This window comes from Meriones unguiculatus, chromosome 4 (genome assembly GCF_030254825.1).
Source record: "Meriones unguiculatus strain TT.TT164.6M chromosome 4, Bangor_MerUng_6.1, whole genome shotgun sequence".
Lineage (NCBI taxonomy): Eukaryota > Metazoa > Chordata > Mammalia > Rodentia > Muridae > Meriones > Meriones unguiculatus.
This window is the reverse complement of record NC_083352.1, coordinates 60864288-60885747: the sequence shown is the minus strand read 5'-3', so window position 1 is coordinate 60885747 and position 21460 is coordinate 60864288. Positions and strand designations below refer to the sequence as shown.

General features: G+C 38.4%; 1 protein-coding gene across 10 annotated transcripts in view; it reads left to right on the top strand.

Moving 5' to 3' along the window:
* The window catches only part of Psd3 (pleckstrin and Sec7 domain containing 3), a 475055-nt gene that overhangs the window by 356708 nt on the left and 96887 nt on the right, over positions 1-21460 (top strand). For all 10 annotated transcript variants that reach the window (XM_060381869.1, XM_060381868.1, XM_060381871.1 and 7 more), the window contains one exon: positions 8957-9000. In XM_060381869.1, coding sequence (XP_060237852.1) covers positions 8957-9000 — 44 coding nt within the window. The remainder of the gene's footprint in view (positions 1-8956; positions 9001-21460) is intronic.

Here is a 21460-nt window from a genome sequence, read left to right as displayed (position 1 = left end):
TATTTTATATATTTATTTTATTTTAAATGATTTATGTGTAGTGAGTTAGATACAGAAGATTATACACTGAAAGAAATTCTTCCTATCCCATCCCCAGCTTGCCCTCTCCAAGGATAATCAATGATAATATTGTAGTGGTTTGTCATTGCTGTTTCTTTCCGGGCATTTATGGATCCACATTTTTTTTTCATAAAAAGGCTTTGCTTTACTACTTGTTTTTAACATATTCTAGTATATTTACTAACACTGTATTTAAATAAGTACCGTGGATAATGTTGTATCTCCAGTGCTGCTACTGGAACAGTTTGTCAACTAGGTTTTAAAACGTATGCTTAAGTTATGCAGAAAGGGGCCACCCTTCTCTCATAATTTAACAAAGTAGCTTGACACACCCCTATTCTGCCACTGCTGCCACCCATCCCAAGGCACAACTCCAACCTGAGCAGCGGTTTCATGGCGGCTCTCTCTCTCTCTCTTGCCTTCTGTCAGCAGCCTGCAGCCGAAGCTGGGGCTCCCCTTAAGTCATGACCACTCATCGTCTTGGAATAATGCAGTGGTTGCCCAGCTTGCACAGAGTAAAGGCCTAATTGTTTTCTACAGGACCTGCTTTGTCTGTTTTCCAATGTGCAAAAGTTTCTACTACACCCAAGGCCCACTGCATCCTCGTGTCTGCTTCTCAGGCTTTTCCCATTTGGCTTATACCTATAGCAGCTCACCCCCTTTTTCCAGATTTTGTATTGCAAGTGGGTTGTGTTTTACCTTTCCTTGCAGAATGACATTCTCTGGCCATCTAATCTAAAACCGACTCTTTGAGTTATCTTATTTTAATCATTTTATATCAACTCACTGCCAAGCCACCAGAGATATCAAATTATTTTACCTTTTTGTTACTTTATTTTCTGTCTCAACCTCACTGAAATCTAAATACTTGTGTTAACCTGTGGGCTTAGGATTTGCTAACTGAATATGTAATTAAATGAATGGCTTTAGGAAGAGATTAATGTGTACTGTTAGGAGAGTAATCCAGGTGTGGTGGCCTAAATTTGGGATTAAGCTCTCCACCTTTACTTTTTGAGACAAGGTCTCTCACTGAGCCTGGAGCTCACCTTATTTGGCCAAAATGGCTGTGCAGTAAGCTCATAAATCCTGGCTCTTCCTACCCAGAATGGAGATTGGGCATATTGCACCTGGCTTGTAAAATAGGGACTAGGGATCCGAACTCAGGTCCTCATGCTTGGACAGCAGTCACTTTACTTGCTGAACCATCTACCCTGCTTCAGTTTTGAAACTTTCAATAGACGGGGTTTATTAGAAAACCATAAAGAATGGACAGTAAGAATTTATATAGTTATAGCAGTGTTCCTGATTTATTCAGATTCAAACTCCTGAGAAGCTGATGTCTTACCTGATACTAAATCGATTTATGAGCACATATCTAAAGTTTTAACAAGGGGATTGATTAGGAAGAGATACGAGAGAATTTTCTAGAGTTGATGTTTAGGTTCTGTAGTTTAATTGGTGTGTGTTGTGTAGGGTGAATCCACTTATCAGAATGTAATTAAAGGTATGTTTAAGACTTGTAGAGTTCACTTTGTTTCAGTTATATCTTAAACTGTAAGCAGACATTGGAAAGTTAGTATAATACTGGAATATGAAGACGTGAAATAGTCTGATATCAACCACATGCTTGTTTTGTTGTTGTTGTTTTGACACAGCGTCATATGCACCCTGTGCTGGCCTTGTGCTTGCTGTGTAGGTCAGTCTGGCTTTGAATGCATGATCCCCCTGTCTCCCTCTCAAAAGTATTAGTATTATAGGAATTCTCCCACCATTCCTAGCTGCTGTGTACTTTTAAATTATACTGAAAAATAAGATGGAATGATAAAATGGCAGGATGAATGAATGGATGGACATAACTAGGTAGAAAGACAAACTTATAATATTCATTATAAATCCAGCCAGTGGGTAGATTTGTTACAATATATAATTCTCTCAATTTAAAATGCTGAAAATTTCTGTAATAAAATTACAGGGAACACAGGTATTTTACTCATAGAAATATAGTCCATAGAGGTAAGAGTTTTAATCTATAATAAAGCAGATAGATTATACATATTAGATTGTAGAATCCATACTTGGAATTTAGGATTATATAGTAATGCTGCCAGTTAATAATAACTCTGTGTGTGTGTGTGTGTGTGTGTGTGTGTGTGTGTGTGTGTGTTAGTGGGGAACACAAAGAAAGGGATGTATGCAAAAATAGAAAAATATCGAGTTTCTGTGTATGGCCCAAGTAAAATCATAGACTAAGAGCGATAAAGAGAGCCAAGGAAGGTAACTTTAGGTAATCTTCTAAGATTACATATGTAGAAAACAAGGGTCAATGTATTAGTTAGCTTTCCAATGTTACTATGGCCAAAATACCTTTAAAAAGTAAAGATCAAAAGAGTCATTTGGCTCATAGCTGCATGGGTTCAGTCCGCAGATTCTTGGCCCCATGAGCCTGTGAAGAACATTCTGGTAGTGGAGTATCTTCTTCCCCTTGTGGCGTGCAGGAAGAAGAAAAAGGGAAATACAGGAACGAGTCAGAGCAAGCTATAACCCCCATCGACAGTTGCCTCAAATTAGCTCTTTTCTGCAACTAGGCTCCAACTAATTCTCACCACCTGCATTAATGTCAGCATTTATAAATCCACTAGAGGTTAATCCAAGGGCTGTAGAAATGGCACAGCTGGTCCTCAGGTCTGAGGGCCCTTGAACCCACATAAAAGTTGAATGAGGAGGTGCACATCTGTAACTCCAAGCACTCGGGAGTGGCAAGGAAGCAGGTGGATCCTTGAAGATCACTGGCCCAAAGCCTGCCTTAACTGATGAGGATTAAAGAGAGACCCTGTTTCAAGAAAAAAATAAGGATAGAGAATAATGAAAGAGAGCATGATTATTGATCTCTGGTCTCCATGAACACCCATGCACAGGTATACACACACACACACACACACACACACACACACACACACACACGCCAGTTTAATATCTCCAGTTATCTTTGATCAAAGAGTTTGTGATCTTAGTTGTTTCTGGCGAGACAGTTACAGAAACATTCAGAAGTGTGTTTGGCAGTCAAGATTAACCATTAGGTAAATCAAATTATCTGTTTTTAATAGACAGTTTAGATGCAGGTATCCCACCTATACCTCTCATGTTCTTAGTTTCTTTGGCTCTCTTTTCTGTGTTTTTTTTCCTTTGAAAACATAAATAAAACAATGTCATTTATTAAATCCACTTTGTTATAGTGTCTCATATGTTGTATGTGGGAAGAAATAAGTTAATAGAATCTGTCAGGTGACTAATTCTCAGCTGGATAAAGTCAGCCGGGGTTAGCAGCAAATGTTGTATTTCCTTATATAAGAGACTCTTAAAGTCGGGGCAATTAGATTCATCTGTATGTGGTATAATGCCTCCATAGTCTCTACAGAGCACTCAAAATTCTTTGTTACATGATGAGTTGTATATTAGTATACCTCATATTTATTCCCATTAAGGTAAAGAGCTTCTACATTTTCCTATTTTTATTGTGGATCTGTGATGATATGTCCATTTGTGGTTAGATATGCTTGTGGCTGCTATTCTGGTTTGTACACGCACCACAGCACAAAGTTAAGTTAATTGTCCTGCTTGCTTGGTCCAAAAATTGAATCTGATTATAGATATGGAAAACCACAGACCAGATTTAGGCATGCATTTGTTACCTTGAATGTGAGCCAAAGGGAGAAGTACCCACTAGATGGCTTGTGATTTTATCTCCTTTCAAGTAGCATGCCCTTTAGATTTGGGTGAATTCCAGTGGGCTTGGGGATATGGGCGCTTATAGGGAACTATAACTTTGGTGGTATCAATTCCAGTGTTGTCATTATCAGTTTCACTAAAAATGGAAGCCGTGTAACATCTTCCCTGCTTTTCATAATTATTCTGGATCCACAGAGTAAAAAACACCATTGGAATTTAGAAATGCTTTAACTAAAATACATGTGTTCCATCAACTACACAAAATGCGCTTCTGGGGAAGCAGAGAGAGACTCCTGATTATACAATGTGGTAATGGAAAAAGATCTCAGAGCCTGTGTGGGCTGCCAGTGAAGTGCTAAGCTTTGAATAAAATGGCATTTTATCATCTTTGCGAAGCAATCAGAAGTGAGGAACAAAGACTTAAAAGTAAGTTTAGACCAAATCCTCATGTTTCTGCAATTTAAGCAATTTGTTTTGCTTTCTCATTTTTAAAATTAATCACCTTCAGATCTGAAGAAATATCAGTCCTTTTCATTGTCAGGGAAGGGTCATTTCAGAGCTCCTGAGATAAGTCTCAGAAATTTCAATTAGATCAGATTGTTAAACTCGGGAAACGGTGGCTTTAGATAGGGCATCATGTCTGAGTGGTATTTGAAATATTTGCTGATAATTCATGCAGAATTCTCAAGGGAAGCTCTGGAGATCTGGGGCAGGGTCCAAATTTTAAATTTTCCTGGATATGTACTTACTTGATAAATTTTGCTGTATACTCTCATATTTCCAGATGATACCCATAAAGTAAAAGATACTTTTATTTAGGGACTGACATGGAAGTATTTCTGAAAATTGCTTTTATTAAGATATGTACCAGGTCCTGACTTTAATTCCCAGCAACCACATGGTGGCTCACAACCATCTATAGTGAGATCTGGTGCCCTCTTCTGATGTGAAGGCATACATGTAGATATTGTACATAAAATTAAAAAAAAAAAGATATGTGCCTTTCAACCAGGGGTGGTGGCAGTCACCTTTAATCCCTACTACACTCAGGGAGGAAGAGGCAGGTTGGATCACTGTGAGTTTAAGGCTAGCCTCCTCTACAAAGCAAGTCTAGGACAGCCAAGAATACACAGAGAAACCTAGTCTCGGGCAGGGTGGTGGGGGAGAATCTGCCTTTCATTTATACCCTCATGTATTGGTTTTCTATGACTGCTCTAACAGGTGACCACAAATGCATTTTATTTTAAAAGCACAGAAATATATCCTCCTCCGGTTTTGGATGCTGGAGGCTTCATGTGAAGGCAGAGCTGCATTCCCTGGGGAAGGTCAAAGGAGAGTTTGGGCTTAGTCTTTCCCAGGTTCTAGGAGTTGCTGGAGAGCCTTGGCTGATGTCTGCATCACTTCACCCTCCTTGTTCACTTTCCTTTTGCTTTCTCTTCTGCTTCTTTAAGTTGCGCTCAGCCTTCTTCTTGTAAAGATACTTGTGATTACATTTAGAGCCCACCCACAGACTTTCCCCATCATAAACTCTTTCAATTTGATCTAAAGATTTTTTTTGCCATATAAGGAAATACTCAGAGGTTTTAAGAATTAGGACATAGGCATATTTGGGGCTATGTTATTTAGTCTCCACAGCAGGCATCACTTCACTGTGTGTATCCATATGGATGGGGCCTGTGGTACTTTTTTCCACTTTACCCCAGCTGGCAATCCAAGGGGAAGTGGACAGCCTGCCAGGACATTGTTAATCCGCAAACACTGATGCCTTGGCTAAGCTAGATAATTTATCTCTAGTTATGCAAAAAGTTATCCCCTCAGCCATGTGTGTGTGAGAGAGAGAAACAGAGACAGGGACAGAGAGAATAGTCCAAAGATCAATGATATTGGGTGTCTTCCTCAAGCATTCTTCATCTTATTTTCTGATTCATCTGGGTCAGAGGGTAACAGGAGTCTACCTGGCTCCATTTCTCATAGTTACTGGGGTTGATACACACTACCATGCACAGCATTTGTTTTTTAAATGTGGGTGTGAAGGATCATAACTGAGGTTCCCATGCTTACATGACAAGCACTTTACTAACTGAGCCTTCTTCCCTGGTCCAAGGGTTATTTTCTTGAGCTATAGCCTGCACCTCCAGTTTTAGCCACTCACATGGCCAATTCATTTGATTCTAAGTAGAGTGAGAGTTACAGGGTCATTTTAGCAAGCTTGTCCTCACTGACAGGGTACTTGAAGCACGTGTCCTAGCAACCATGGCTCGTCTGTGATGCTTATCTTTTAAGAACAGAATCTTCCAGTGCCCTGCAGTATTTGAATCCCTCTAAAAGAAGCATGAGCCTTTTCTACTTTTCCCCAAATCCTTAACTTAGGGCAGAAAAAAATGGGGCTGTAAAGCTTAGGATTAAGAGGAAAGAATGTAATTGATTGATAGTAATGTAAATAGAAAATTGGAAGTGCTGTAACTGGAAAGGTCCTAGAAACACCCAAAAAGTAGAAGAGGAGGAATACTGTTGCAGAGTGAAATTGGTGAGAAATCTCTGCGGGATCTTGAGAGACATTAATTCATGTAGGATTTCGCCTTCCTCTTCCTGTGTAAAGTAGTGTTGGCCCCTTTCAGTTCTGAAATCCCAGTGAGGCAATTATCCCCTATCCAACAGGAGAAGGCCTCAGGAACCTTGACAGATGTCTCCTGGAGAAGCTGGCCGGAGGTGGAAGAGATGCTGAATAGAGTCAGAGGATGTGAATATGCAGTGGCATTAATCTGTGCTGTTGCTTAATTTTTCTTCTGGTAGTCCCAAATGAGTCCCAAACAGATCTAGAATATTGCTGAGCCCAGGGATATTTTGCTGGTCTGGTGACTAGACCTGCACTGCCCTCTCATAGCAGACACCAGTACCTCAGGGACAGCCCAGTCCTAGAACGGCATTGTCTAGCCAATAGACAGTACACCAGAAAATAGGTAACTAAACCACAATGAGAATGCCATCTTGGGGATTTTACAGCTGGAACTGAAAGAACCCTTTGTTTTCTCACTTGGAAACTCAAGGGTGTGGATTTGCATTGCTTATAGAGGACAGTTCTTATGAGAAATAGCCATTGGAGATGTTTGATGGAAGGGAAGAGGGAAAAGATAAGGGAGTTTTAATTTCTGCATGTCTGAGGCTTGTTCTGTTCAAACCTTTTTATAATTTGGCTACAAAAACTCACCTGTGCCTTAAAAGTGCAGTTTAGGTGTTTGTCATCTGAGACTAAAAGAACTCCTGAGTTAGAGACATGATATAGCTCAGCTGATCAGGTGCCTGCCCAGCATGCACAATGCCCCGAATCCAACCTAGAATATCACATTAACAGGGGAGGTGGGTGATGCAGGCCTCCTATTCCTGCACAGGGGAGGAAGAGACAGGACATAGAAAAGTTCAGGATCATGTTTAGCTGTGAACTGAATTGGAGGTCAGCTTGAGATACATGAGACCTGCCTCAAAAGACAACAACAACAAAAAGTCGTTCTTATATGGCATGTTAGTGTGGAACACGTGAGATCAGGCTGGGATTGGCAGAACGTTCCCTGTAGCTTTTTTTCATGTGCAACAGTAAGACAATGAAAGACGGAAGTTGATAATATAGATTGGGTATCCTTCCTGTGAAATGCTTGAGTCCAGAAATGTTTCAGACTTTTTTAATGTCCTGTCGTATTTGAAAATACATTATTCAGTGTTTGCATATCTTAATATCTTGGTAAGGAACCAAATCTGAGTAGGTCATTCGTTTCAGGTACTTGTATGCACTGTCTGAAGGCAAGCTTACACAGTACTTATAAAAGTTTTGTTCATAATTATTTTACCATTTTTGAGACAAAGTTCCACTCTGTTAGCTCAGGCCGACACTGAAACTTATGATCCCCCTGCTTCAGCCTCCCTTGTGGTAGGCCGAGAGGTGTGCACTGTCTCACTTGGTCTAAAATAAAGGTTCATGGTGTGGGATTTCCATCTGTGGCATTGTGTCAGGGATTTTAAAGGTTCATATTTGGAGCTTTTATGGTTTTTTTTTAAATAAAGCTATGTTGGTTACTTTTTTTGTCACCTTGACAAAATCTGTAGTTTCAACGTACTTCTAAATTTGGAAGCGCTTTAATAAGACAAGAATTTGCTATGGGTGTACAGTTTTTTGTTTTGTTTTGTTTTGTTTTGTTTTCTGATATGTACACACACAATTAACCTTCTGAAGCCTGTGTTTCCTCATCTGATGAGTGGCTGAATGAATTCTGACCCCACTTTCCTGTCTCAGAGTAGATAGTCTTTCTGATAGTTCAAGCTCTGTCTGAGACTTTGTTGAGAAAAAGTTCTAGCATCGTAATGTTTTTTTAAATTTTGTGCCATAGCTTTGCATCTTAGAAGCATATTTTTCTTTATTTTGTATTATTCTAAATTGAATAATTTTCCTGGGTAGATGCTATAGAGGAGTAAGTTGATCACAAGGACTTTATATAGAATACTGATTCTGGGTGGGTCAGAGAGGTTGTCTTAGCCAATAGGATCATGTCTCTGTTTTACCAAGCCAGAGGAAAGCTTTCTGTCTTTTTCATCATCATCATACATATATACTGAGGTAGCACTCATTGAACTGTAGAAACAGTTATGACCTTAGAGTAAAAAGCACTGCTTGAGTCAATGTTGTAGAAACATATCTCCCAGGATATGTTTCCATATCTGTCTTAAGGCCCTTTTCCATATGTCTCTTCAGGGAGCATAGAGCAGTCACATTTCTTCCATTACAGAGGATTAGTATTACCCTTAAAGTCCCTGTTAATGAAGCTGTCAGACCATGTTTTAAGTGAATGAAATGGAATGTTCTGCTTAAGTTCAATCGAAGCCCAGTTATACAGAGGCAGTCCACTGTACTGTGGGTTATTGGTAAAAGACAGTTCTTACTTAGTGCAGTACGTGATTCTTTGTTCCCTGAGATGCTCATTGGCCTCTCCTAAGAATTCTTCAGATTCTTGCTCCTTGACCCAGAAGCTCTCAGGTGGTCCAGTTAGGATGGTCTCTGATTGTGAAGACCTGAGGAAGCTGCTCAAAAAATCACTGAAGCCTTTGACTTTACTCCTGTACTGAATTCAGCATACGGAATGGAATAAAAATAATAATTTGATTTTCTGTCCTCTGTTTACAGGCTCTGTACAACTCGATCAAGAATGAGAAGCTTGAATGGGCAGTGTGAGTATGCTAGATATCCGCTTTTTAATAATGTGCTAGTTTTTTATTACTATTTTTTTATGCCTTGGGGTGATTTTAGAGAGTTAAATATGCATAATCAGTTCTTACGTTATGTCAGTTGTCTTACCTGCTTTATATGAAATCTGAGTAAACCCTGAGGACTCCTTGCTGCTGCTGCTGCTGGTGGTGTTACTCAGCCTTATGTGTTTGCTTGGGTTGCTATTTCTATAAGCAATTAGTCACATTTCTTCCATTATTGAAGATTATGACTGCCATTAAAGTCCCTATTAATGAAGCTGTCAGACCACATTTTAAGTGAATGAAATAGAATGTTCTGCCCAAGTTCAATAATAGCCCAATTCTACTGAAACAATCCACAGTGCTGTGGGTTATTTATAAAAGTCAGCTTTTACTTAGTACATGGTTTGAATTTTGTTTGTTTGTTTGTTTCCTGAAATGTTCATTTGCTTCCCCTGTGAAGTCTTCAGCTTCTAGAGTCATGCCCCTTGACCCATTCAAATCCTTTGACTCAGTCCTTTGAAAACGGCATCTGAAAGAAAACCTGTTGGCAAAATTGTGTTTACTTTAAAACCTAATATACATGGTGTGTGGAATCCACTCATATTAATTCTCATCTTCCTGGCATCATAGATGAAGGTTTCTTGTGACACTAGTCACACTGTGACGTGAGTTCATGTTAATGAAAAGAGGGAAAAGGTTCTATGGGTAGATGAGCTTGAGAAATAATGCATTAAGTTAAAACAACCAGTTGTCTGAAACTTCAACTTTTCTAGTATATTCAGTGCCATTACATAGTATTAACAGTTTCTAATAGGAAAATAAATCCTGAATCTGCTTGGCCATGGAATATTCTGTTTCAGAGTATATGCTTTAGAAAATACTCTTTAGATAAATGCTATTTAACTTTATATAAGCCAACAATACTTTTTGTTAAATTTTCACTAATACACAATTTTTTTAAAATACATATATTATTAGATTTGCTGGTAAGATGGCTTAGCTGGTTAAGGCACTTGTTGGAAAGCCTGATGACCTGAGTTCGATCCCAAGGACCAATATGGTGAAAGAAAAGCAACAAGTTGTTCTCTGAGCTCCACATGCACTATGGCAGGCTGGTGTCCATATACCTTACTCCAGTGTCATGTACCCCTACACATGCATGTGTGCACACACACATACACACACCACACACACATAGAGAGAAAGGGAGAGATTTGAAAATCAATACCACTTGAATTGTTCTACTGATTCCCAGGCCGTACATTATTTTTGTACATGGAAGAGTCTGTATAGGAATTTAGTATTTGTGAGTGTAATCACTTATGTGTCTATGTTTATACATGACAAAGTTCACTTAAAAGGAACACATCATTTCACAGAGTACTTTGTAATATTCTTAGCAGTCATGGTTAAGAGAACCTGCTGTCCCCTTCCTCTCCCCCTTCTCCCTCTCTCTCCTGCTTGCCTCTCTCCCTTTTTGTGTGTCTCCTCCTCTTTTCCTCTCTGCAGTCACTTTTCGCTTCTCTCTCTCACCCTTCCTCTCCGATCACTTCCAATAAACCTGCATATATAGACACACATATATATACACACACACACACATATATTATCATCACCTGCTCTTCTTACAGAGCACCAAGTTTATTTTCTAGCACCCACACGGTAGTCTCTCCAAACTGCCACACCTTATCTTTGTGGGCTCTCATGTTGATATCCTTCAGAGTCCTCAACCACGGCCCTCTTCATGCTACATGATGCAGGCCATTTCCAGCTGGCAAAGACCATGCCCCCCAGGAGGCAATTATTAGCTTTGGACAAACAAAAGCCCAAACTGAAATCCCACACCTGGGATTAAAGCAAAAGCATATTTACGTATTTACATAACATGACTGAGTTTTTAAAGAAACCAAAACTTCCATTACATATCCCCTTTTTGCTTAAAAAATTGCTTTTTTTCTCTAATGTTAGTAAACTATATATCAAACAATTATATTTCATATAATTCTTATATGAATTTCATATAATTCTTATATGAAATAAGAATTATAAAAATCAGGTAAGAATTATATTTGCAATATCTAGTCCATTTGTATTTGGCCTCCTTAAAAAAATATTCCATTATCTATCCTATCCTATCCTATCCTATCCTATCCTATCCTATCCTATCCTATCCTATCCTATCCTATCCTGGTGAGTTCAAAGTTCTGTACCTAAATCACTTTCTTATCATTTTTTGTATCTTTCAACCACAAAACATCTATCTAGTCCTTAAAACATCTTTTTAGACCTAAAACATTGTCTTAGTTCCTAAACAACTAAGCTTAATTGTAGTAGGACTATGACTATCTAGTCTTCAACTGCATCAGAGACTTTAGAAGGAAATAATATTACCTAATTATGTAGAAAGCATAGAGCAGCAGCTTCCTAAACTATCAAAATGACAGACAGTTGACTGCCTGTGCAGTGACCAGAGGTTTCTCTGTGTTGGCCATCCAGTCTTCAGCCTACTGGCCCGGAATACCTGACAGACTTTTCTTGAAGCAAGCATCTTAAGGAATAACCACTTAGTCTCTGAAAGTTGGACAGTCAATTTCCCAGTGTCCTACTTGTTCACAGTTTGGACAGACAGCCTGCTATCAGCAGTTGAAGGACAGTTTTCTTCTCCAGTGGTTTATCTTGCCACATTTGTTTCTCTGATACCCATTATCTTCTTTGAAGGAGATTAGAGGTGCTGCTAGGAACTGATGTGTCTCTCTGTCAGAAAAGCCTTTTATTTTTAAAATATCTTTAAATGCCATATTCTGTAGATCTCTTGAGATGTTTGAAGACACCTATGTATCTACATTATATAGTGCATAATCACATCTGTCTATAGTATATGAGAGCAACATTGCCTGTTTATATCTATGTATATAAGATATCTATCTATCTACCTATCTATCTATAGTATATGAGAGCAACATTGCCTGTTTATATCTATGTATATAAGATATCTATCTATCTACCTATCTATCTATAGTATATTAGAGCAACATTGCCTGTTTATAGCTATGTACTATCTGCTTAACCTTGAAAACATACAAGAGACTAAATAAAGCTTATTTTTGTAATTAACTAAACTAGTATCTAACAAGACAATTAGGATTATTTATAGGTGACTAACTGCTAATTTGATCTCCAGTTATCATGAACAGTTTGCAGTGGTTAGCTTTCATAAGACTAAAACTTTACATCACATTTTCATATGAGTTATATATGTACAATAAGTAAAAGTTGAACAAAACAATTTTAAATTTCTATCAGTATGCAAAAGTATATACCAATACACAATATTTGAGACTCAGATTTAATAATCTATAGTATAGATTATTTTATCCTACAATTCTATATGCCCCCTCTCTTTTTTTAATCATTTTTTTCTCCACTCCCCTAACACCAGATAGGAGAGAAAAACAAACAAAACCAACCAAACAAACAACAAAAACTGTGAGAGGGGAAAAAGAGATTCCTGATTCTAACCTTTACTTTTTTTCCTGCCTTGACCAATGACCATGACCAATCCACAACCCACCAAATGACCAAAAACACCCACCTCACCTTTTGCGAATGGGGCCATGTTATGTTCTTAAGGTTACTTCTTGCTGGCTTGGAATAAAAACATCTTTTGGGTACCTTTAAAAAATTAAGAAATTTGCCAAGTGCTGGAAGAGCTAGTTGTGTGTGTGTGTGTATATATATATATATATATATATATATATATATATATATACATTTTTTTTTGTCCCGTCTCTGTGTTTTCTGTCCATTCTTTGTGTTTTCTGTCTAGTCTCTGTGTTTTTGGTCCAGTCTTCATGTTTTCTGTCTAGTCTCTGCGGGGTACCCCTTTTGAAGTTGACCTGGATGTAGGTTCTTGAGATAACAGTAACTGAGGCAGTCTGTGAGGCTGAATCATCGGCTTTATTTTGCTGCTTGCTTCATCTTCATTGTCTTTTGCTCTGAAAATAAACAAACTTTTAAAGGTAATATTATAGGTACATTTTGCATTATGAGGACCAGGTAGCCAATAAGATTAATTTGCCATGTGAAGACATTAATGTCTCAGATAGCAGAAGGTCTTCCCTGGTCATACCTAATCTTATAAGTTTTATTGGTAACCATATTTTTTTTCATTCCCTATAGATACATAAGCATAACCACGTCCCCATCTCAAAACTGTTGCAGGTTTCCATTCTACTGTCAACACATCTTTTATAGTTCTATGGTTTTTTTTTCTATAACCCACTGTCTCTCAGAAGCTGTTCTTCCTTTTTCATCAACAATAAGAAAATTTAGAATTTACACTGCATGATTTAGCCTGTCCCTGGGGGCTTTCACTCTCCCTTGTTGTTTAGTAAGCCTCTCTTCTAAAGTACGATTGGCTCTTTCTACAACTGCCTGTCCTGTATGACTGTGTGGTATACCAGTAATGTGCTTTAACTTATAATATGCAAAGGATTGCTTCATCTTACTGATAAACATGCAGGAGCATTGTCCGTCTTAATTTGCGCAGATATCCCCATCATTGCCAATATTTCCAATAAATGTGTAATTATACAATCAGCCTTTTTAGAACTTAAATCAGTTGCCCATTGAGACCCTGAATATGTGTCTATGGTATGGTGGACATATCTTTGTTTTCCAAATTCTGCAAATGAAACACATCTGCCATATTTCATTTCTATTGGCACCCCTAGGGATACTTCCAGCAGGTAATGGAGTTTGGTTATACAGAGAACACACAGGACATTTATTATTATTATTATTATTATTATTTCTTTGGCTTATTGCCAAGTGATAGAAAATGTTATCTTTAAACTTTTACTGTTAACATGGTGTTTTTATAACTTTTGAGTCATCTATGACATTTCCTATTATTACTTGGTCAATTTCCTCATTTCCTCATGCAAGTGGACCTCAATGAGACTGAATATGAATAATATATCATGGATAGTTTCTACTTGTGATGGCCTGTTACAATTGTATAAATAACAGAGTTAATTCTGAGTTATCAGGAATAAATTCAGCAGATCCTGAATGCAAAACATATTGCATATTGAGAGTCAGTAATTATATTCAGAGATGTAGGAAAATCTAATAATACCATAAGCATTGCATAGAATTCTAATTTTTGAGCTGAATAATATGGGCTTTTCATCATCTTGGTTCTTTTGTCTGATTTATAACCTGCCATTCCCATCTTGTTTGCATCAGTATAGAATGTCGGTGCCTATGGAATTGGTGTTTTCTTTGTAGTACATGGAAGAATCCAATTAGTTCTTTTTATAAAGTGTTTATATTTGCTTATAGAAAAAAATTTAATTTCTCCTAAGTAGTTACTACAAGCTCTAGGCTCTCATATTGATATCCCTCAGAATCCTAGACCACACCCCTCTCCATGTTTCATGACTCAGGCCATTACCAGCTGACAAAGATCACACCCCACAGGAGGCAATTATCAGCTGTGGACAAACTAATGCCCGAACTAAAATCCCACTCTTGCGATTAAAACAAAAAAAAACATGTTTACGTAACCTAACTGAGTTTTTAAAGAAATCAAGGCTTCCATTACACTTGTGTGTGTAGTGCTGGCTTGTGTTTCATAGAGAATAAAAGTACGGCACTGTGGCCATTAAATATAAAACAATGAAGTTGGATCCATGGCAGGTAACTTTCCAGTTCCTAAATCCTGTTCTGAATTTTACTTTATATCCGTGTTTCCTAGGCCAACAGTGTGTACAGAACTGTGTTGTGTTGTGTAGAGTGGATATAATACAAAATAAGGGAAGGAAATGAGGATAGATGAAGCGGTGTAGAGAAAGACAAGGCATCTGCCCTAGTTTGCTTTCTGTTGCTGTGATAAAACATCACAGCTAAAACCAAATTGAGATGGAAGTGTTTGTTTCAGTTTACAGTTTATAGCCCTCCCAAACATCTACTGAAACTAGTGTTGGTAGAGCAAACCTTGGAAAACAGTCTGTACCTGTGTTCTCGCACTGGGTTCCCCCTTAGTAAAGGTGTTGTCGCCACATGCATTCTTTGTCTTTTTTTTTTTTTTTTTTCCAGAGCTGAGGACCGAACCCAGGGCCTTGCACTTGCTAGGCAAGCGCTCTACCACTGAGCTAAATCCCCAACCCCAGCCACATGCATTCTTACACCAAGGTGCCCTGCCAGCTCTTCTACCTCTTATCCTTGTGGTTGTATCTCCCTGAATTCAACACTGCAGATTGTCTTCTAAGATCATCATTCTCATTCATTCCTCAAACTTCATCTGCCATCTCTGTACACACTTTCCTTCTATCTAAATGCAGTTCTACCTGCTTTCCTAAATTTCAGTTATCTTTACACTGTGCTGCAGCCATTGGGTCAATACTTGCATGCACCATCTCTTTCTAGCCTTTATGAATACTAGTAAATTGCTGCTTGCCTGAGTTTTGGCTTCTGCATAACCTTTGACTTCACCCACAACTTCTTTAGCCTTGGCTTTCAAGCAATATCTTATCCTCCAGTCATGCTACTGCCACTCATACTTCTTGAAGAGTGCATCCTGTGTGTCTCCTAAACAAATGTGTGTGTGTGAATCTCTTGCTTCTCTCTTCTACATTAATGTGATTGAAGCACCTTAGGCTGTAAAACTTCAAGTAGCCCCTACACATATTTTACTACGCACTGTTGGCTTCACAGAGTTCTCCCTTCAGCTCAGTGCAGTTACTAGTGCCTGACCCATGGCTCTCTGACTTTCTCTCCATTCTCTGCTTGCAGTCATTTCCCAAATTCATTACAACTCAGCCTCTATGACACCCACTCCTTTTAGTCTTTCTTGGCCTCTGCAACCAGAAATGATCTATGTTTTACTTTATCCGATAGCACTGTAAATTTATACTCCATGTTATATCTAGCTCCATAAAATTTCATTAGATTCTAGGTTCCATGAGGAAATGATGTGTGTCTGCTTCCTCCATGTATTTCCTCCTTTGTATGCCATAATGCATACATGTAGTGAAGATTCCATAAAAGGTTATAGGAAAGGTTGGCTGTGCAGGACAGTGGGAAGATATGTGCTTGGCATGTTCCGAGCACCTGTATCAATCTCCAGCACCAGGAGGGGGACATGAGAAGGGGAAAAAAAGCAATGCTGCAATGCTTCAATGCTATAGAAAGAATTTAAATGATATGCAAGGAACTACATTCTGAAAAGACAATCCTGCATGTATATCGTTCAGAAGAAAACTACAGGAAAGATGCTGCTGGTGCTGAATTTCTAAGATAATGTATACTTGAGTGGGAGTTCCTTTGTTGATGATTTTAGACCCATTGAGGAAACAGATATATAGAATTCTGGACTGCTCTAGTAACTAAAGGGATCTCAGCTATTTAATACAACTTCTTTCTAACTGGGTTTTGTGGAGCCCATGGAGTCCATGGAGATGTCTGAGGGATCACTTTCCCTGGGGTTGTGACTGAGGGAAAGAGAAATGAAAAACAATTAGCAAAAAGTATTTCCTTCATGATATTTTTAAAGATGTGATTCAAGTTTCTCTAAATAGGTTTCTTTTTGTATATGTATCTACAGTGTTTTGGGAAGTGTGTTGCTCTAGTATTCAGCTTTCTTTCTCTATGTAAAGAAAACTGAAATCAAGACACATTCATCCATAGGTTCAAAAATATCCAGCTGGTACCATGGGAAAGACAGGGTCTGTTTCCTGTGGTGGCATCCCTGGCTTCTCTATAGGTGCATAGTCTTATGACAGTTCACACTCTTGGAGAGCAGAAATCATATCTGGATGTTTTTGTGTCAGTCTTTGGCACAGTGCAAGTTAAAAGAGTTTTATATTGGTGTTGGAGCCCTATCAGAAGCCCTATCAGAGCCCACAGAATTAATGGTATCACCAGGCAGCTAGATGGTAAAGATTCTCCATTTATTTCTTCCATTCTTTTCTTCTAGGCCTGGCCAAGTGTAGAGTAGAAGGTACAGATGTGACTCTGGTGCAAGTCTGTTGCTAATAAGAACAAAGTGTGAAGGGAGGAGAGGCTGCTACAAGAATGAAAATATGGAAACTAGTGAAATAGGAACAGGGTTTTCTGTCTGCTGGAAGAGCTCAGCCACCTCACGGAAAGATACTATTTTTTCTTTCCACATTCCTTTTCTCAGTTTCTGGGAATTCAGAAAGAACAAGAGTTTGTTTATACCACTGAGGCATTTTCCTTAATTTTAAGGCAATTCATAGTTCAAGTTCACTAAACTCAAAGTAGAGAATAGGACAGATAAGATGGCATTTATGACTAATTCCAGCCTGGTTTAAAATATGGCCACATGATGATCTTCAGAGAATACAACCAGCATTGTGGCAAAGTAAAATAAATAAATAAATAAATAAATAAATAAATAAATAAATAAATGTATAATAGTATTTAGAAGAAAAAATTATGAATTTAATGTTTAACCTCTGTGATTGTTGTTATCACTATATGACATCGATATGTGGGAATTACAAGGTGTCCCTCTTAGAATGTATGTACCTGCCCTCACTTTAATGCACTATTGGGTTATCTCATACTCCTGTTCTCAGTGTGTTGCTTTTACTTCTCATCTTAAGTCTGAATAAACATTTTATAACTACATCATGAAATAATCTTTGTTACATCAGAGTACCCTACCAATTCATTTTATGATGAGATCATTTCAAAACCTTTGTTGTCTTTTCTTCTAAATTAGACTGTTTCTTGTCTGCCCTCAAATAGTGAATTATAGTTGCTTGTTTTGTGGTGTAGTGTCACAGCAGGTTCTTTCTGGCCCTTCTCATGGGTTAGAGGAGTTCTGCACATTTGAAAGTATGGTTACTGGTTTCTATTCAGGAAGTTGTCTCATCAGGCTCTAAGATCAACAATCAATAAATGGGACCTCATAAACTGAAAAGCTTCTGTAAAGCAAAGGACACTGTCATCAAAACAAAACAACAGCCTACAGACTGGGAAAAAGTCTTCACCAACCCTACAACTGACAGAGGGCTAAATATTCAGAAGATAAAAAGAACTCAAGAAGTTAAACACCAACAAACCAAGTAATCCAATTAAAAATGGGATACAAAACTAAACAGAAAATTCTCAATAGAGAAATAGCAAATGGCAGAGAAACACTTAAAGAAATGCTCAGTATCCTTAGTCATCAGGGAAATGCAAATCAAATGACCCTGAGATTTCACCTTGCACCCATCAGAATGGCTAAGATCAAAACTCAATTGACAGCACATGCTGGCGAGGATGTAGAGAAAGGGGAACCCTCCACTATTGCTGGTAGGAGTGTAAACTTGTACACCCACTTTGGAAATCAATCAGGTGCTTTCTCAGAAAATTAGGAATAGTGCTACCCCAAGATCCAGCTATACTACTCTTGGGCATATATCCAAAGATGCTCCACAATTCAACAAGGCATTTGCTCAGCCATGTTCATAGCAGCTTTATTCGCAATAGCTGTAATCTGAAAACAACCCAGATGTGCCTCAACTATGGAATGGATACAGAAATTATGGTACATTTACACAATGGTATACTACTCAGCAGTTAAAAACAAGGAAATCATGAAATTTGTAGGCAAATGTATGGAAATGGAAAAGATCATCCTGAGTGAGGTATCCCAGAAACAGAAAGACACACATGGTATATATTCACATGTGATATGTTAGACATTTACTATAGGCTAAACATACTAAAATCTGTACTCCTAAAAAAGCTAAGCAAGAAGGAGTGCCTTAAGGAAGATGATCAAACCTCATTCAGAAAGGTAAAAGGGATGGGAAGCAGGAGAAGACAGGAACAGAACAGAGGCCTACCACAGAGGGCCTCTGAAGGAATTATTCATCAGGGTATCGAAGCAGACTTGAGACTCATAGCCAAACTTTGGGCAGAGTGCAGGGAATCTTATGAAGGAAGGGTAAAATAGAAAGACTTGGAGGGGACAGGAGCTCTACAAGAAGACCAACAGAGCCAAAAAATATGGGCCCAAGGGTCTTTGCAAAGACTGATACTCCAACCAAGGACCATGCATAGAGAGGACCTAGAAGCCCTGCTCAGAGGTAGCCCATGGCAGCCCAGTCTCCAAGTGTGTTCCCTAGTAAGTAGAGCAGGGTCTGTTTCTGATGTGACCTCAGTGGCTGGCTCTTTGATCACTCTCTCCCTGAGGGGTGCAGCCTTACCAGGTCACAGAGAAAGATGGTGCAACCAATCCTAATGAGACCTGATAGGCTAGGGTCAGAGGGAAGGGGAGGAGGACTCTCCATCAGTGGGCTGGGGGAGGGGCTTAGGGGTAGAACAGGGAGGGAAGGTGGGTTTGGGAAGAGATGAGGGAGGGGTTTACAGCTGGGATACAAAGTGAATAAATTGTAATAAATAATAAATAAAGTTGTTTTGTTTTATTTTGTTTTTTTTAGAAGAAGAAAGCATGACTGCAAAGAGTCAAAATTAGACTTTTACTTCTTTCTTGTAAATTTTTCTCCCCAGACCTGAGGACCTAACCCAGGGCCTTGTGCTTGCTAGGCAAGCACTCTACCACTAGGCTCAATTCCCAACCCCCTTTCTTATGAATTTAAACGGTGGCTGTTCTTTCTGGTAGCATACTTGCTGAGAAACTGATATGCTGACATCAGAAAGTGGAAATAAATCCAAGATTTATGTTCATGCTTCTTTACTGCTCTGTCTAATGTATGCGTGTGAAGTGTCTGTGTGTGTATGGTGTGAGTATGTTTGAGTATGTGTGTGGTGTGAATGCGTGTTTGTGGTTTGAGTGTGTATGTGTGTATGGTGTGTTTGGGGTGAGTATGTGTGTATGTATGCTGCACGTATGTGAGTGTGTGGGTGTGAGCACAGCTTAAATGTGTATTTCTGCTGTGAATGTATGTGATGTGTGTATAGTATGAATGTGTGTGTTGTATGGTGTGTGTGTGTGTGTGGTATGGGAGAGTCTATGTGCAGGACCATGTTTGTACCTGTGTACACATATCCTCAGGGGAGGGGAAATGCCTTCTTGTCTAAATCTTTTCTGAGAGTTACAGAAGAAGCTTGAGGGCTGGAAAGGAAGGACATGGAGCAACTTATTTTACCTGAGCACTTTAATTCTGGGTTTAACCCAAGGGTTTGATCTGAAATTGATTATTACTTCCATTTTTCTCCATGGTCCCTTAAAGTCTTCCTTTCAAGAAATGACTCCTGAGAGCTTTTTTATTCTTGCTTTTTTATTTCCTTTTCATATTTTACTTAACTCAGTATTGATTCTAATTCTCAGTAATAGTACATAATAATTAAAATGTACTCAGTGGCTCTTTGGGATTTAGCAATCCTCAAGAAACAAACCATTTTGTTTTCACTAGAGGCACTCCTTTTAAAATTCAGATTTGGATGTGCCACCTTCACTTATGAAGGTAATTTCTTCCCTTTTGTTTGGGTTTGCTTTTCATCTTTTTTTCTTGTAGTTCTCCCTCTGAGCTTTCCCTCACCACATCTAAAATCATTTAGTAATAAACGTTGAAATTTCTTTGTCTGCCTTTGGATTTAAAGTAGTGTTCTAAAGGAAAGTGTGCTTAGCCTCATTAAAGTTAAATTAATAATAACAACAAGAACAACCAAAATCTAATGTAGCCCAGCTGGCCTTTACCTAGTGTTTGTAGGTGAGTATAACCTTGAACTTGATCATCCTGCTCTAACTCTGTGGAGTACTGGTACTGTAGACATGCCACACCACACCAAGTTACATAGAGGGCTGACGGTCAAATCCAGGGCCCCATGTATGTTAGACACTCTACCAACTGACACACATCTACAACCCTTTCTTAGACTATAATTTTATGCTGAGATAAACTTATTTTCATGAAGAAACTAAACCACAGTAGTTGTTTTGGTTTCATTGCTCTTTTGGTTTATGTTCAGATTCCTAACATGGTAGGTACTGTGTGATGTGACTATTGGTAAATTAACAGTTCTAATGTCAATGTTGTCACCACAGCTTAGGGGATGTGGACAGTGTTTACATTGTCTGACAGGGATGAATATGAGCAAATCACAGAGAAATATGTGTGGAAATGTCATGATGAATCACATTATTTTGTACACTTGAGAAGATAATTTGAATATAAAAAACAGCACAGAAATAAAAATTGACATTTAATTTAAGATATTGAGTGGAAAAAGACATATCATCTGGGTATGATCCTGGATCAGTCTCTTTCTTGGTCTTCCATGTTTTAAGAAAGCAAAATTTCAGGATGGACACTTAGAGAAGACTCTCAGGGAAGTCTATAAAATGTCATTTTATTAACCTAGATCATAGTTCACACAACATTTAATCTGGAAGTTAATTTTTCCTCTCAGTTAAAAAGATGTCTTTTTCAAATGTATATCATTCAGGCATATA